The 15,709-nt window shown below is 42.3% G+C and overlaps 1 protein-coding gene across 1 annotated transcript in view; it reads right to left on the bottom strand.

Moving 5' to 3' along the window:
- VOPP1 (VOPP1 WW domain binding protein) overlaps positions 1-15,709 on the bottom strand; it is a 66,977-nt gene that overhangs the window by 15,258 nt on the left and 36,010 nt on the right. The window contains exon 2 of the mRNA XM_074575633.1: positions 9,086-9,144. Coding sequence (XP_074431734.1) covers positions 9,086-9,144 — 59 coding nt within the window. The remainder of the gene's footprint in view (positions 1-9,085; positions 9,145-15,709) is intronic.

Below are 15,709 nucleotides of genomic sequence, written 5' to 3'. Positions count from 1 at the left end.
AACAGAGACAGAAACAATATTTGCTCAGATTAGATTCCTGTCCGCTTTGACACAACTAAAACGTCCTACAGTGAGACAAGGTACTTGGCTCCTGTCCTTCACACAGACATGAAAAACAAGAGCAGACAACAGCTGAAAAAGGGATTATTTCTCAATTATTCTCCAGGTGAAGAGCCTATAAAGACCCTCTCTGTGCAAGAATTTAGCAGAATAAGGTAAATCCTCCCCTCCCCCTTCTGATGGGATGAGAAATATTTGCTCAGCTGCTCCTATAAAACCAACCCTTTTACAAACCTTCTGCTATCCAATGGCCGGCCTTAACCCCAGCCCTCTCTTCTCAGATCCCAAGAGGAAAGCCACCCTACAGAGGGACTCTCCTTGTTGTCTGTAAAGGCAGCAAGTCTCACCACGTGGCTTTCTGGCCAGCACATATCCATCTAGAAATTTTCCCGCTCCTCTTGCACCAAAACATAGTGAGAATTGATGTGGTCTGGGGCTTTGTCCGGTGGCAGTATATGGTACCTTAAATAGCCATTTTTCAACATAGGCTGCAGGCCTTTCTATCGCAGAACAAATTAGAGAAACAGTATAGCTTAAGGATCTAAGAAAAATAAGACACAGATAATCTGTACGACAAGTTTTAATGTTCTGGAGATGGAATTGTAAATTTCTCATACCAACAGGAATGAGGACTTCTAGTTAATCATCAGGCCCCTTATTAAACAGATGATTAGCTCTTTGTCTCTCAAGCTGCTCCCAGTGGGCACGCAGTCCTACTGCACCTCATCGCTGCTTTGGGAGATTATAAGCAATCTGCTGACAGGGGGCGATGGGTGTCCATGAATTTGCTATCTGCCTGAATTTAACATACTAATGCATAGCAAACCCTTTTTCTTCTTGAAGCCAGTGCAGGATCATACACAGAGCAGGACATAGGTACTAATGGACAACAGTGAGGTACCACCACGTCTTTCAAAATGTTAACTCTGGATCTCCCTATCCAGAAAAGGTTAGAAGCTTCATGACGACTTTGGGGTCAAGTGACACTGTCCACTGGAGCTCAAACCAGGTACAAGCCTACCTGTTCCACTGAGAAGCCGCCAGAAGAAATTGATTCTCAGCCTCCCATTAGGGTTCTTGCCCAGGACATGGAGGAGTTAACGCTCCGATGAATGTTTCAAAGTCAAACAGCCCCAACAGGAAAAACTCATGATAAGCCACAACTGTGGTTAGTGCATCCTCTGGAAATGAGAGGGGGTGGGACTGGGGTCCCTGCTCCACCTCAGACAGAACAGAGTCTGGTTTCAGACTCCACTGGAAGACAGAGACTGCTTCCCTTTCCTCCTTCCTCCCCTTTCTCAGAATAGGCTGCCTACGCCTGATCAGCCTCCAACTCCAAAATCGTTTAGAGCTTCAAATCTCAAATTAGGTCAGTCACCTGCCTGATTGCCAGTGAAAGCTGAGATATTAAATCCCTCTCCCCTTCTCAAGACTCACTCCTAGCAAGTTGAATGAGTTGTTAATTTGGTAACCTAATTCTCCCCAGGTTGTGCATTGGACTACCATCCATTGAAGCAAATTCAAGTGCTGGGCAAGGCATGGAGTGGCTGGGTGATTACGGCAGTCAAGACTACAGCCTCAACAGATCCATCAACATCTAGGGAATCTAGGCCCTTATTTGAAGCAAGAATATACCACCATAAGGGCACAGGCAACTGAAGCTAGTTGTGATGTTTCGTACCCTTCCTTATTAAGGCCACACAGGACTGAGCAATGGTGGTGGGGTTTTGTTGCCTTTATATACAGATGGTCTGATAATTACTGCTGTCTTCCTTCACAATCTAAACTGTGCACTTACGTTCTTGTGTTGAAGTACATATGCAAGCAGGCCCTTCCTGTGGCTGCTCACTGCTAAATTGGTGGCCCTGGCCTGAATCCAGGTCTCCGTTTCTGTATGGTGTCAGCCATTCAAGGCGCCTGGAAGCATGCAAAACTATTACGCTGCCTCCCCTCTCCCTCCTCCATGCTGGCTTCAAATCAAATGGAAGAATAAATCAACAGCTAGATTATTGCCCTAAGCACACACCTGCTGACACTTCATGTGGCTGTAATTGCAATGGGAAAGCTAAGTGTATCATCAGCAAAGCCAACTTAATTAAAAGCAGTAAACATAACAGGATGTGGAGCACAGAAAGTAGCTACCATCATGCAACGAGCCCGGTGTCTAGACTGGGGGTTTTTCCCAGCCTCTTGTACACACGCTGGTGGAAGAAGTGCTCTCTAAGCTACCTGAATAACAGCAAGAGAAAAAAAATAAATCACCTTTTTATTGTTTTCACCTCGAACATTTTTCACGTTCTTGATAATGCACAAAATCATTATTATGGGCGGACGACCAAGCACATAAGGGCTTACATTCAAACCCCAGATGAATACAACTGTGTGATAAATACAATAAAATTTAAGCTGCAAAGGAAGAGGTGTGTGGAAATGCGTAAGAAGTTTATGTCAAAAACCACGAAAAAAACCCACCACAAACAGAATACAATCAGCATTCTCCTCCAAAATAAGAAAAAGAATTGACCGTTCCCATGTAGGGCAGGAACATATTTTAAATATGAAGAATATTAGCAAACATGGCTTTTTTTTTTTTAGGTTTACATTAACGTTCTTATACTAATTCTGAATGAAAAATTAAACAGCTTTAATCAGCATAAGTGTATATATGTACAGCTGTCTGCAGTAAACTATTTTCTACAGCAGAAACATATTAGCCTAAAAATACAGCACTTCCATCTGCACATGCTTTTAACATTAATTCAGGTCCTGCTTCAGATAAGAATCAGAAGAGGTTCCAAGATGGCACTCCTGTATGTCTCTTCCATTCTTCACATATTTGTCAGCAGCAACGGTAACATTTTCTTCCAGATAGTTTCCATTTTTCTTTATGGAGGTCTTTCACCTAGTAGCACAACGGTGACCAGTCAAAACATACTTGTATAGGGAACCCATGGCTGAGTTCCAATGCAAAAAGTCAGTATTCAGGACGTGGAAGCAGGTACAGGCTACCAAGGAGGAGTTTAGAAGTCATCACATACACAAGTAGGTGTGATGTTAGGAAAGCCAAACCTCACCTACAACTGATACTTGCAAGGGAGATCAAGTGCAGCAAGAAGAGCTTCAATCACTACACTGGCAGTGGATGGTATCTGTGGACAAGCCAGAAAGCAGCAGATGTCATTTACCTCAACTTCAGCAAGGCTTTCCACACCGTCTTCCACAATATTCTTGTACCCAAGTTCAGACGTTACAGCCTGGACAGGCAGACAGCTAGTTAGGTAAAAAAAACATGCTGTCCGGATGGTGGGGCTCAGAGGACAGTGGTCCGTGAATGGGTCATGCTCTCCCTAGAGAGTATGAAGTAATTGCTGGTAGTACCACAGAGGTCTGGACCTGTCCTGTTGACAAGCATGTTGCTGGAACTGGTGATAGAGTACTCTCACCAAGTTTGGAGATGGCACCAAACTGGGGATCAGCCAGTGAGCTCAAGGGCGGGGCTGCCACTCAAAGATCTAGCCTGGTTGGAGAAATGGCCTGACAGGAACCTCACAAAATTAAACAAAAACAAATGCAAAGCCTTGCCTGTGGGAAGGATGAACATCCTGCCGTCTGTGGAGAAGCTCTGTTAAAAAGGCCCTAGATGTCATGGAAGACAGCAAGCTGAACATGAGCCAGCAGTGTGCCGTGACAGCAATGAAGGCCAACAGCATCCTGGACTGTGTCAACAGAAGCCTAGCCAGTGCAACAAGGGAAGTAACTACCACCTTTCACTGCACACTTGGACCACATCTAAAATACTACATTTGGTTTTGGCATCCCCAGTAAAAAGAATGAAATCGATAAACTGTACTGAGCTCAGCAAAGGGCCACCAAGATATTCAAGGGCTGGGGTACTTGCCCTATGAGGAGAGGTTGAGGGACTTGGGTTTGTTCAGCCTAGGAAAGGAATAGCTTCAGAGGGACCCAAGAGCAGCCTGACAGTACCCAGGAGAAGGTTACTAAGAAGATGGAGCCAGGATCTTCCCAGTGGTGAAAGGTGGGAGGACAACAATGGGTGTAAACCAAAACAAAAAGAGGTATGTGGAAAAACTTATTCACCATGAGGACAGCCAAGTAGTGCAGCATGTGGCCCAGAGAGGTTGTGCTGTCTTCTTCCTTAGAGTTCTCCCAAGACCTAACCGGTTAAAGCACTAAGCAAACTGGTCTCATCTCACGGCTGACACTGCTCCAAGCAGGAGGTTGGACTGGAGGTCTCCTGAAAACCCTTCCCACCCGAGTTATTCTCTGATTCTCTAGTCAGTTACTCTCTTTTTCTCACTACTTCTCTTAGAATATCACATTATCAAAAAATTCGACACACAATAATCCAACAAGGTTGAACTGAAATAATGTTAACTCAATACTGGATAGCATCAAAACTCTTTTCTCCAAGTCAGCCAGCCCCCTCCCTGTGGGTGACTACGTCACTGACCCAGTGACATCAGCCACGTGCTTACCACTCATACTCAAAACATTTGTGCTGTATTACAAACATGCCACAGAGCCTGAAAAGGAGAGTTTTAGAAACATGCAGGTTCTAGCATCTGGAATTTATCACCTCATTAAAAGCTCCAGTGTGATGGTAGCTAACAACGGGAGGAAAAATAAACAGAAAAGACCTATGGGGTTGGCAGTCATACCAGGGAAGATACTTCATCCTGCAGTGAGGGGGACATTCACAATCATTGTAAGCAAACTATTCCTCATCAGCAAAATGTAAGGAAGCTTTCCATCTAGTATTCATTCCCAATTCAGAAGTGGAAAAAACACACTGGTGTATCTTAAGTGCTGCTGGTATCTGCATACAGAGGAGGTGGTTTCGCAATCTAATGCATTCACTCTGTCATTATTCACATTATTGCCAAGAAAAGCATCTTGACTGTCTCTTCCGCCAACCATCGGCACTTCAGGTACATCTATCTAGAATAAGACTGAGCTGGTTTATTTAAGTGAGAGTAGGATAAGGATCCTTGTAGAGGTTCAGAGTCAAGCCTGTTGAGACAGCTTTAATTCTGAATTGCTTTCTGTGTGTCCACACAAGGAGATGTATGATCTAATTCTTTAAGCTAAGTCAGGGATAAGTATAAGAATCAGACTCCAATGACTAATTCCTTTCCCCACTTTGTATTTGTTTACTTATTTTTCCAGGCCACATAAATAAACATTTTGCTGAAGCAGGAAAAAAGTATCTAAATGACAACATCTTGTCACTCAGGCAACTAGGACACAGAAATGGTTGGTTTGGTTAGTGAAGTTAAGAGCAGTCTTGGAAATTCTCTTTATCAACAGAAGAAGACCTGTGTATGTCTCAAATTCCTGGGAGGCTTTCCATGATGGCTTCTGGTCTGAAAAACTTTATCTTAAGTTAAGAGATTCACATAGCAGAGGTAGTCAGTCCAACCTTAAGAAAATGAATTCTATTTGGAAGAAACATGCTTGAAATAAACTAAAGCTTACTGCTGATCTATGAAGGCTAGAACAATTATGTCCACAGGAAAAATAAGTTTTAAGAGGTACTAATACCATAAACTACTTGGACAGAGAGACGTATCATTAGTTCTGTAACAGAGACCTCCAACCTTTGCCTTAGATGTTAATACAGAAAGCATAACCAACACATTTTAAGAAAGCTTTGAGTAACATTTCTAACAACTTTTTCTGTTCTAAATAATTACACTGGAAGACAGATTGAATAAAAAACTAAAAAAACTTAAGCTCCAAAAGAACAGTCATATCACCGCAAGTTTAAACCCACACATACCCTCCCCCCCTTCAGCCTAACTGAATTTCCAGTACACTTACTTTGGCACACTGATTTCTTATCCCATGTTCCTCTTGCTTAGCAGACAGTTTTATCTCTGTCTTTGGATAGCTGAAGTAGAGCCTTTACAGGAAAGATTAACTCAGCTATCTTGCCTTTAAACTTCCGATAAAGGCAAACAACCATTTTATGTGACAGTCCACCTTGGACTTCTATTACTCTGGGCAACTGAAAGAGAAGCAGGCACTTTTGAGGAGGACGTGCCTACCCAGAAGAAATAAAACATATGGACACGCCAGTCCAGGGATGCCTTGGTCCAAGCATGCCATGCTAGATGTGTGAACAGACACAGGGCTTGGTATTTCTGAGATGACGAGCCAACCTTTTCATTATAATACAAAGTGTCTCCAAAAGAGATGTGACATACTGTCAGCACGGGACTGAAATCACAGGGAAATCATTAAAAAGGATTGCATTGTTGGGTTTCTTAAGTCACCAAACATAGTCTCAAGACCAAAGGACAGACTACATATGTTAATCGGGTAGAAAAAAATTTTCTGTCAGAAAACAAGTCATAGAAAAGAATGGTAGCTATTGCAAACTCATTCGACTAAATATATCTGCTTCTTAGAGACTGTTGCTCCAGAAATGGTACGATAAAATAAAACCCATTTCACTACAGCACATCCCAGATCTAGATTTGCACAGAGGAGACACTGTCAGGATGAAGTTACATATTATGCCTTTAGATGATTTAACATCTAACCATATGCTAATGGAGAAGATCCTATTCATGCCTCCTCCCTCACGACATGCAGTATACTCCCTTCCTCCCATTTCACCAGTGTTTGCCAAAAACCACACCAAGCTGATTCAACACTGACTCAAATGTGCTAAAATGAACAACTTTCTGTGGGATTAGCAAACTGAATTAACTCAGTGAAGGGTCAAACAAGTGCTGAAGCGATGAGACTTCACCCTAAGATACTGAGATTGGTGGTGTGTCTCTCCTCTGCCATACAGCTGTGAAAAGACCGTCCAGGTAGAAAGCAGCTGGGGATCCTAGACAACAGAAATGGAAATTACCGAAGTAACAAAGTAGGAAACCCCAGGCACTGTAGACATCGATGACCTTCCTATTGTTTTGATGTGTGTCCCCTTTAAATTTACTGGGCTCCAATGCACTCGAATACCCTCTCTCTCCTCCCTTCCACATTTCTTCACTTGTCTCACATCATCTGTCCTCTGAGTTTTACCATCCCCAAATTCTTATTGTCTTTCCTTAGCGTTTCTTCTTCCCCACTTAAAACTCAATCACAATCACAATAACAACAATAGCATGAACATGACACTCATCACAATTGCAATAATTGCTGAGCACACACATCCCACCCCTTTCCCCTTCCTTTTTCCATTTCCTTACACTGGCCGGGAGACTGGCAATCGCAACATGTTTATGCAGTTACTTGGATAACAGGGTGATGCAGTAATTTTCACAAACACACACAACTACTAGTAATAGTCATCTGATTGACCTGACATAGTCAATATACAACAGTTTTCCCTCCACATTAAAAGATCTCCCAAACCAACCAACAACCCACCAACACCATAGGCCTTCTTCCTTTCAGTGAAGTGCAGTTCCAATTAACCTCTTTGACGGACTGGAAAATAAACACACTGCTTTTCTAGACGATAATCTATTTCAGCACACAAAGATGACAGTACCTAGTCACCAAAAAGAAACCAATTAGAAAGCAACCATGCGTGCATCAGATCTACTGCAGATAGCAAGTTTCCTCTTTGTACCCCTTGCTTTCACAGGACTTTGTAGGTATTTACCCGTGGTACGAAGAGTCTGAGCTAACACTCAATATCTAAGTAGCTACCCCTTTGTCTCCCAAGGGAAACAAACACTGGCTGCAAAAACACGTGGGCAGAAACGTAAGCAGAACGCCAATGAATAACGCACTCCTGAATGTCAAGGTATAGTGGGGTTTTCATCATTTCATAACATCCCAGCTTCTTTCCCACATTGCAGCAAAACAAAACAAAATGTAGGTGGAACCAAAGTCCTGTTTTGATTAGCAAGCAAAGAAAATGAACTCATTTAAATTCACCCATCTGTTCTGGCCAGCCATTTATGAGTAATTCTCAACATTTCAGTCACCTGAAAAAAAGACAGTGAGTTCTAGGCACAAAGACTTCTGAAGCAGTTAATATTCAGGATCACAGATGATTAAACCATACAGTGTTTCATTCTTTCAGTGAGCTTTGTTTCTCGCCTGGCTTCCTGGCTGCTTTTTGTCTCTCGCATTTCTCTCCCATTTCTGGCAGATGAAGTGGAGGTGGAGAAGAGAAGGGAGGAAAGTTCTTGGGTAGCATAAGGATTACAGTAATTTCCAATCCTTCAGCAAGGAAGAGCTTGCTCAGCGAACTCATGACCTAATGCTGCTACCTACTCTTCCACCCCACTTTATTTTTTTTTATTATTTTTTTTTTTAAAAACTTACCTTTACAAGTGTTTACAATTATAAAATTATACAACCCAGGGACACCGTTTGCTACATTTATCTCCTTTCTGCCCCCAAATCCACAGGGAAGATACCTCCCACCCACACATTTCCTCCACCTTCTTGTTGTTGCTGTGGGCAATTCCAAGCAGAAAACTGCAATTCAGAGAGATCCTCAATCATGCACCTACAGGTCATTGACGTGTGGTTCACACCCAAGCCTGATGTGAATGCAGATGCCATCCATCGAAAGGACAGTTACACCATGGATAAAAATCATCCCAACTCCCTAAATTAAACAACAGTATCAGCACAGGGAAAACTTACTTTCAAAGCATTCTTGATATTCTGCCTGATTGCCTGCCCTCGTTCAAAACAAAGGGAGAACTGTCCTTGCATGGCTCTACTTATGTTTCCTTTCAGTGTTCTGAAATAAGAGCTGTTTAAGATCTTGCATTTTTTTTTCAATCGGAAAGGTCGCCTGGATTGAGCGGCGAAACAAGTCTGTACGCTTTTTTAAATAAGGAGAAAGGGAAAGAGATGTGACACGGGGAAGAAGGGAAAGGAAATCTTCATTTTTAAATTAGAAAAAGTCTCAGAGAAGTTATGGAAAAAGTATAATTAGCAAAAGAACAAAACTCTAAGAGCCTACAGAATCTAATTCTCTCTTGAGCACTAGAAAATGCAAAAAAGGAAAGTGATGACTACTTACATGTAATATGTAGGATATAATCCTTCAAAGTACCAGCAATGCTTTTTGGCTTCTGTACACTACAAAAGAAAGAAAAGTATGGTATTAATATTTACGTAGGACAACGTACAATTATAAACACAAGCATAAAGTATTTATAAATACTGTGACATTGAGCAATTAGTAAAGGTTTGTATTGCCAAAGATTTCCCAATCTTGATACACACAGCAACTGGGAAGTCAGTTCATGTGAATGGCGGTGTACCCTGCCAGGGTTCATATCCCTCACCAGGACTTGGTCTGTGGGGCCCCACAGCTCCCCACGATTCACGAGCAAAGCCAGTACATTCGATGCAGGCACAGCGTCCAACTGCACGTGTTCCCTGGTAGAACTGCTGTTTATGAAAAAACAACAGAGAACTTAAGTGACTACAACCACGATGGGCTCTTAAGAGACCTCCAAGGCATAACCAGTTTGATAACACTGTGCATATGACTACCAGTAAATTCAATAATTGCAGGGAATTATTCATCTTTCTGGAAGTCTCTGGCATGCAGAGCCAGGCTCAGAAAGGAGCAGAACGGTGAACCCATCCATCCCATCTCCTCTTCCTACAGCTTGGAAATATTTCAAGTGTTCATTAAAGTACCGGGGAAAGGAAACTGCTTTCTGCAGCCCAGGGGTATTGTTCTCTTTTGCAGATTGCCAGTGTATCCTTGTTAAGGGATGGTGACAGGCCGTTTCTCAGCGTGTGTGTGCAGGCAACGTGGGAAGCGCACATCGTTACAAGCACTGCCAGAGTACAGACAGCCGCTCAGAACAATAGCAGTGCTTAAAAAAGAAAACCAGATGTCAAGCCCAAACTCTATATACAACACATAAAATATTTCTGCGTATCCCGCTGACATCGCTAGCATAAAATGCCGTCTTCACTGCAGACATAGCTCCAGCAGCTCCACCACAAGCTGCATTATCCGATCGCACACAGCCAGGGCGTTGTGGGACATCCTCCACAGAGCAGCGAGGAATATCTTGCTGGGGTTTTAGCAACGATTCCCTCTTCTGCTCACACCTGACACCCGATGCCAGAGAGCCCTTGGCACACCGGTGGTGCTTGCATCATCCTTCATGTTCACTTGGCAGCTCACCTTTAAATAATAGCTCGTATAAGTTTATTAGCCTCCCCGAATCCCAGAATACTAAATGAATCCAGTTAAGACAAAGACAAAGTGTTTTTAGATCCCCAGCTCTCACTCCTCATGAATAAGAAAGGCTGCAAGCTCTTTAATGAGCATCTGATGAGCTAAATCACAGACAGATCAATTACAGCCCATGAAGACAAACTGCTATGGATTAAATTGTTAAGAGTGATACAGGAGACGGGGGGCAGGAGGAGAAGACGCTTTTGATGCGTGTGATCAGGCCTTTCCACTAATACAACAGGCTCACACCAGTCTTCAAGATGCACAAGCTTTAGCTTCTGTTGAAAGGACCAGAGCTTTTTCCTTGGGATAAATACAACGGAAGCCTCAATCCCCTCTCAAATCGATGCCACAGTCAAGGCAGTATATGCAGGAGGACTCATAGCTGCTGCTGGAGCAAGTGGTGTTCAAAGATCTATCTCCATATTCACCCTATTATCCCCTTCCCCCCTACACCTTCTTCAAAGCTTTCAACTTTGTAACCCTTCCTTCTGAATCTTTTCCATGAGCTTGCCATTTCCTCTTATTCTAAAATTTGAAATATGACAAGTTTCTCTTCATAACACTGTGCAAACATATATGCGCTGTAGACCCAGCAGGTCTGCCGCCAAGCCAGTAAAAAACACTGGCTCTTTGCCTTTGAAGGCTGCAGATCAGCAGGCCCTGGCTAAAATCCCGCTGCCTGCAGGTCGATCCCTTGGGAAGCCTCATTTCAGAGTGCAGCTTGGGGTGTGTACGCCGTTAAATGTTTTTCCTTCCTGCTTCTCAACCAACATGAGTCACTGTTTACCTCAACAGCCTTAAAGCCTTCGTCAGACTCAAGCATTTTAATTGATGTTTTCCCAGCAATGCTTCTGAGCACGTGGAGCCTGCATACCCTTTACAACTGTAAAGGAGGCGTTTATATTCAGCACTCATTCTGTTCACCCTCCTCCCAGTATTTTAATCCGCTTTACAAGTTCTGAAATGAGTTGGGAAGATTCCTCCTTCCCACATCTCCCAAGCTGTAAGATTTCTGTTTCTGCCTTTTAACAAATCTCTGGTTTAGACAGCCAATATGCTTACTGCAGTCACAAAAAAAGGCTCCAGCCTGGGAAAGTTTTGCAAGTAACTAGTTTACGGGGCTTAGATACCCGCATTAAAAAAATCCTTCGATGCCCAGACTTTGCTTTTATATGGGCCCTGAAACAGCAGGTAACAGTCCCAGTTCTGCCTTTTTTTTTTTTTTTACCATCACAGCACTACGAATACTGCATAGGAAAGTTGTTCAGCTCTCCTGCACGGGCATCAGGCAAACAAGCAAGCAGACCTCAAACGTGAGCAGCACAGCTGAATCCAATACACATGATATGTCAAACTAATTTACACACACAGGGTGAACCACCACAGTTCCTGCTCAGTTAAAACTCCTACCAATCTCCATGGCAACTTTACGCCAGTAAATCCTGACATAAAGCAGGTGGCTACTAACCACCACCTCTACTGCTGGTTAGCAGACCTCGCAGGAATTCACTGCTAAGAATAAGATGAAAATGTCATTGCCTCTAAGCCACTTTAGCACTCAGGTATCAGAGAGGTGAACAGGGTAGTCAAGGCACAGATTAGTTCTTCCCATCCCACGCACATCCTCTGAAGCAGGCTATGATCAGCTGTCTCTTGCCAAGATCCAAATTATTCCTCCAAGTGGTACTGGCTTCTTTGTTAAGCTGGTGGAGAGCCATACAAGCGCGAGAGGGGACATACACCATCAGCATGAGGCTCTCATCCTCACAGAGCCTTTGGAGGATGATGTCCTTGTAGTTTTTTGAGACTATTAAACCCTCAAGAAACTGCAGCTGGCAGCAACTCATTGTAGTCCACAAAACAGACACAAAAAGGAAGATTACTCATATTACTGCAATACAAAAGAACCTCAGACATCAGGGTTAGTGCCTGCTCTGCTAGCTCCTATACAAAGACAAGCTGTATCTCAGAGTTTCTAACAAGCATTTGTTTATGTCTTTAAAAAGCCACTTACATATTCACTAATAGCAGAAAAAGCATGTTTATGGTTTTTGAATCAAGGTTAGGTATGGCCCTGCTGATACTTTCAACTTTTCTAGAGGGACTTTGCACATCTTGCTTATAAAATTCCTCCTTTAACAATTTGCCACAGCTATAAAATATAAATACAGAAATACACTCGTTTTTGAAATGATGCAGGTCTAATTGGGTGTGCATATGTAATCTTTAGAGAATTAATGGTACGTGAATTAGCCAGATGCTTGAACACGTTCCTTAAGATTGAGTATTGAGAAAGAGAAAAAACACAAGACTTGTTTTTTTGTTTGTTTTTAAATAAATCAGCATCTGTCTTGTAGCCTGTTTTCTTTGATAGACTGCAATGTGAACTGCAAGCCATCCTTTTGTGGCCTCTAAATTCATTCAGATTTCCTTTAAAAAAGGAAATGTGCTTCCTGCCACAGATTGAACTTGCAAACATTACTGCTGCTAGTAAGAACGATGAGAAAGAGAAGTTACTAAAACATTAACCAAAGACTGCTTTTGATCACACCATAAAATAGAGAATACGAGTACATATGTATGCACACGGTGTGGGGGAAGACAGAGCAGGCAGCCTGCTCACTGAATGTCGAATGGTACTCTACAGATCATTAGTTATGCTTCACAGGATTCACAGAAATACTATCTCTAGCAGGAATATCCTCCACATTGCACATCATTATCTTTCAGTCCACAGGATAAGAAAAAGAAAACAGATATGATCAATTAATTACTCTTTGCAATCAAGGGAGTGGTGGATTCATGCCCAGTCCTTTTATTGGAGGTTTGGAAATTAATAATAAAAAAGTAAAAAACAATTATAGCCCCATCTGCAGATAGTAAATACTTTCTAGTATGAGTACAGCCCATTTTTGTTACAAGTACCAATGAAAAAGGCAGCCTGCTGTGGATGGACGTGTTTGTGGAGGGCAGGGGGAGGATAATTGTTATCTGTGTGCTGAAGGGACATTCAGAACGAGTTTGTGACATCTGCTCAAAGCTAGATTCTGTAGGAGGCACAGGTCTGCTATCGATCACAAAGTCAATGAAACCCTATCAGTTATCAGCAACTGAGGGTGAGGCTCGCTCTTTTTAACCAGACAAAAAGCGAGATGCTACACACAATTTCCATTATGTATTACAGTTATAAGGATACAAATGGGTAGATTCAGAAAGAAAAAAGCAGGTATTTAATAGTGTGACCTGCCATACTGATACGACAGAAATGGCTCGTAGTATTCTGGGATGACCCACTTAGTGGCCGTTACCTCCCATTCAGCTGGGTATATGCTATACGTTAGAGTGGTGCAAGTTGATCCAAATGTCATTCTTGTGGCTACAGCCTCATAGGCTATGCTAGGATTAATTCATAGATGAACAGGAAGAAAGAGTTAGAAGTATCAAAGACCTAAAGGAACAAGACCTAATCATGACTTCAGTCCAGCAGAGGGCTACTATGATGATCAAGGGACTGGAGCATCTCTCTTATGAGGAAAGGCTGAGAGACCTGGGTCTGTTTAGCCTGGAGAAAACTGAGCAGGGATCTCATCAATGCTTATAAATATCTCAAGGGCAGGTGTCAAGAGCATGGGGCCAGACTCTTTTCAGCGACAGGACAAGGGACAATGAGCACAAGCTAGAACACAGGAAATTCTGCCTGAACATAAGGAAAAAAAACTTCTTTACTTTGAGTGTCACAGAGCACTGGAACATGCTGCCCAGAGAGGTTGTGGAATCTCCTTCTCTGGAGTTATTCAAAACCTACCTGGATGCGTTCCTCTCCAGGCTGCTCTAGGTGAACCTGCTTTGGCAGGGGGGTGGACTAGATGATGGGTGAAGGTCCTTTCCAACCCCTACCATTCTGTGATTCTGCAATTTCTGAGCATCACACAATCCTATTCCAACATACACCAAGAACTCTGTATTCCACACAGCTAGATCAAACTAGTAACTGAGGAAATTGGAAGGACAACACCTTTCTGACCATATTGCTCCACAGCATGAGAAAAACAACTGGCTACGCCTGCTGCCTTTGTTACAGAAGGCCTCTTGCAAAACTCACATGCTCAAACCTCTTCCAGTTTTAATGGTACCCAGCAAGCACTTGCTGCAGCCCAGACAAAAGAATGGGACAGTCTACAGTGCAACTCCAGATTAAGTAATCAGTTCCAGAAGGCACATCATTGGCTAGGTATCACAATGTTTTATAGGATCTGACCTTTAAAATTGTATCAGTTTTCAGAACACTATCCATTTCAGCGCCTAGACAAGAGCTGAAAGCATTATGATATACAAGCTGCTCATTAGATATGGTGCGCTGAAATCGGGACTTCTGCATGCTGCAAGTTTGAAAGATTGGATTTGCAGAGACAAGAATATGAGCATACTGCTCTTCCATAGCAAAGAAAAGGGCAAAATATCATCCATTAGAGTTAAGAGACAACATATACTGAAACTGAAAATTGGAGCCTAAGGGTGAAAAGAGTTTACTACAGAAAATACATTTTGCTTTATTCTTGCCTGAATCCATCAAAATTCATCCCGATTTCTTCCCTGGTGATGCTAACAGCTGAGGCTAAAAGTGGCCCATCTCCAAACTGTTCTAAGAAACTGAGCTTGCAAGCCATGTTACCAGTGATTTCAACAAATACTCTTGTCACTAAAGAGAGGAGCAACTCTTACTAAAAACCAGAATTATGTTAAGATATTTTCGTTTCCCATGGTAATGAGGAAACAGCGGGAAACTCTTGTGTACTAGGATGCTGATCTTCCCCTGTAACAGTAAACAGAATACTATTCCAGATATAGAATTGTTTCATCAAGGCCAAGATCAAAGTCATATAACTCAGAGTATAAAGAATGATTTTCATATATTTCAGAAGGAGTTGCTTCTGGCCAGTCTTTCTGGCTGTTCTCTAAGAAAAAAAAGGAAATATCTCCCCTATAGGATTCTTAAAAGCAGCAACTTTTCCACCTTGAATTAATCAGTCTGTGTTTTGCAGCAGTAAAAAATTTCAACAAAAGCAGCTAATTCTTATTAGTTCTTCTAGTACTCAGAGCACATGCATTAATCATGATATTTTTATTTAGAATTAATGTGGGTTTAGCATTAGATAGCCTCCCATCACAAAGCATTACTTTACATTTAGATCTATTAACCTTTCCCACAAAAGAAATACAAATATCCCTTCCATGCAACTTCATTTCAGGAGCTTGAATGAATTTTTTTTTTTTTTTCTCGTTATGCGGCAAATTGCAAATGCACTTCAGTCCTAGAACGATACAATTTCAATTGAATACAACCCTTTCATCAGTCTCCGTTGCGAAGGGGGGGTGGGGAAGGAAGAATAAAAGGGAAAGCAAGAGACCCTCATTTTTCGGAGCCCCCACTAAGGAAGA

The sequence above is a fragment of the Larus michahellis genome, chromosome 2, assembly GCF_964199755.1.
Source record: "Larus michahellis chromosome 2, bLarMic1.1, whole genome shotgun sequence".
NCBI lineage: Eukaryota > Metazoa > Chordata > Aves > Charadriiformes > Laridae > Larus > Larus michahellis.
The sequence above is the reverse complement of the archived record's forward strand: the minus strand, read 5'-3'. Positions and strand labels throughout refer to the sequence as shown.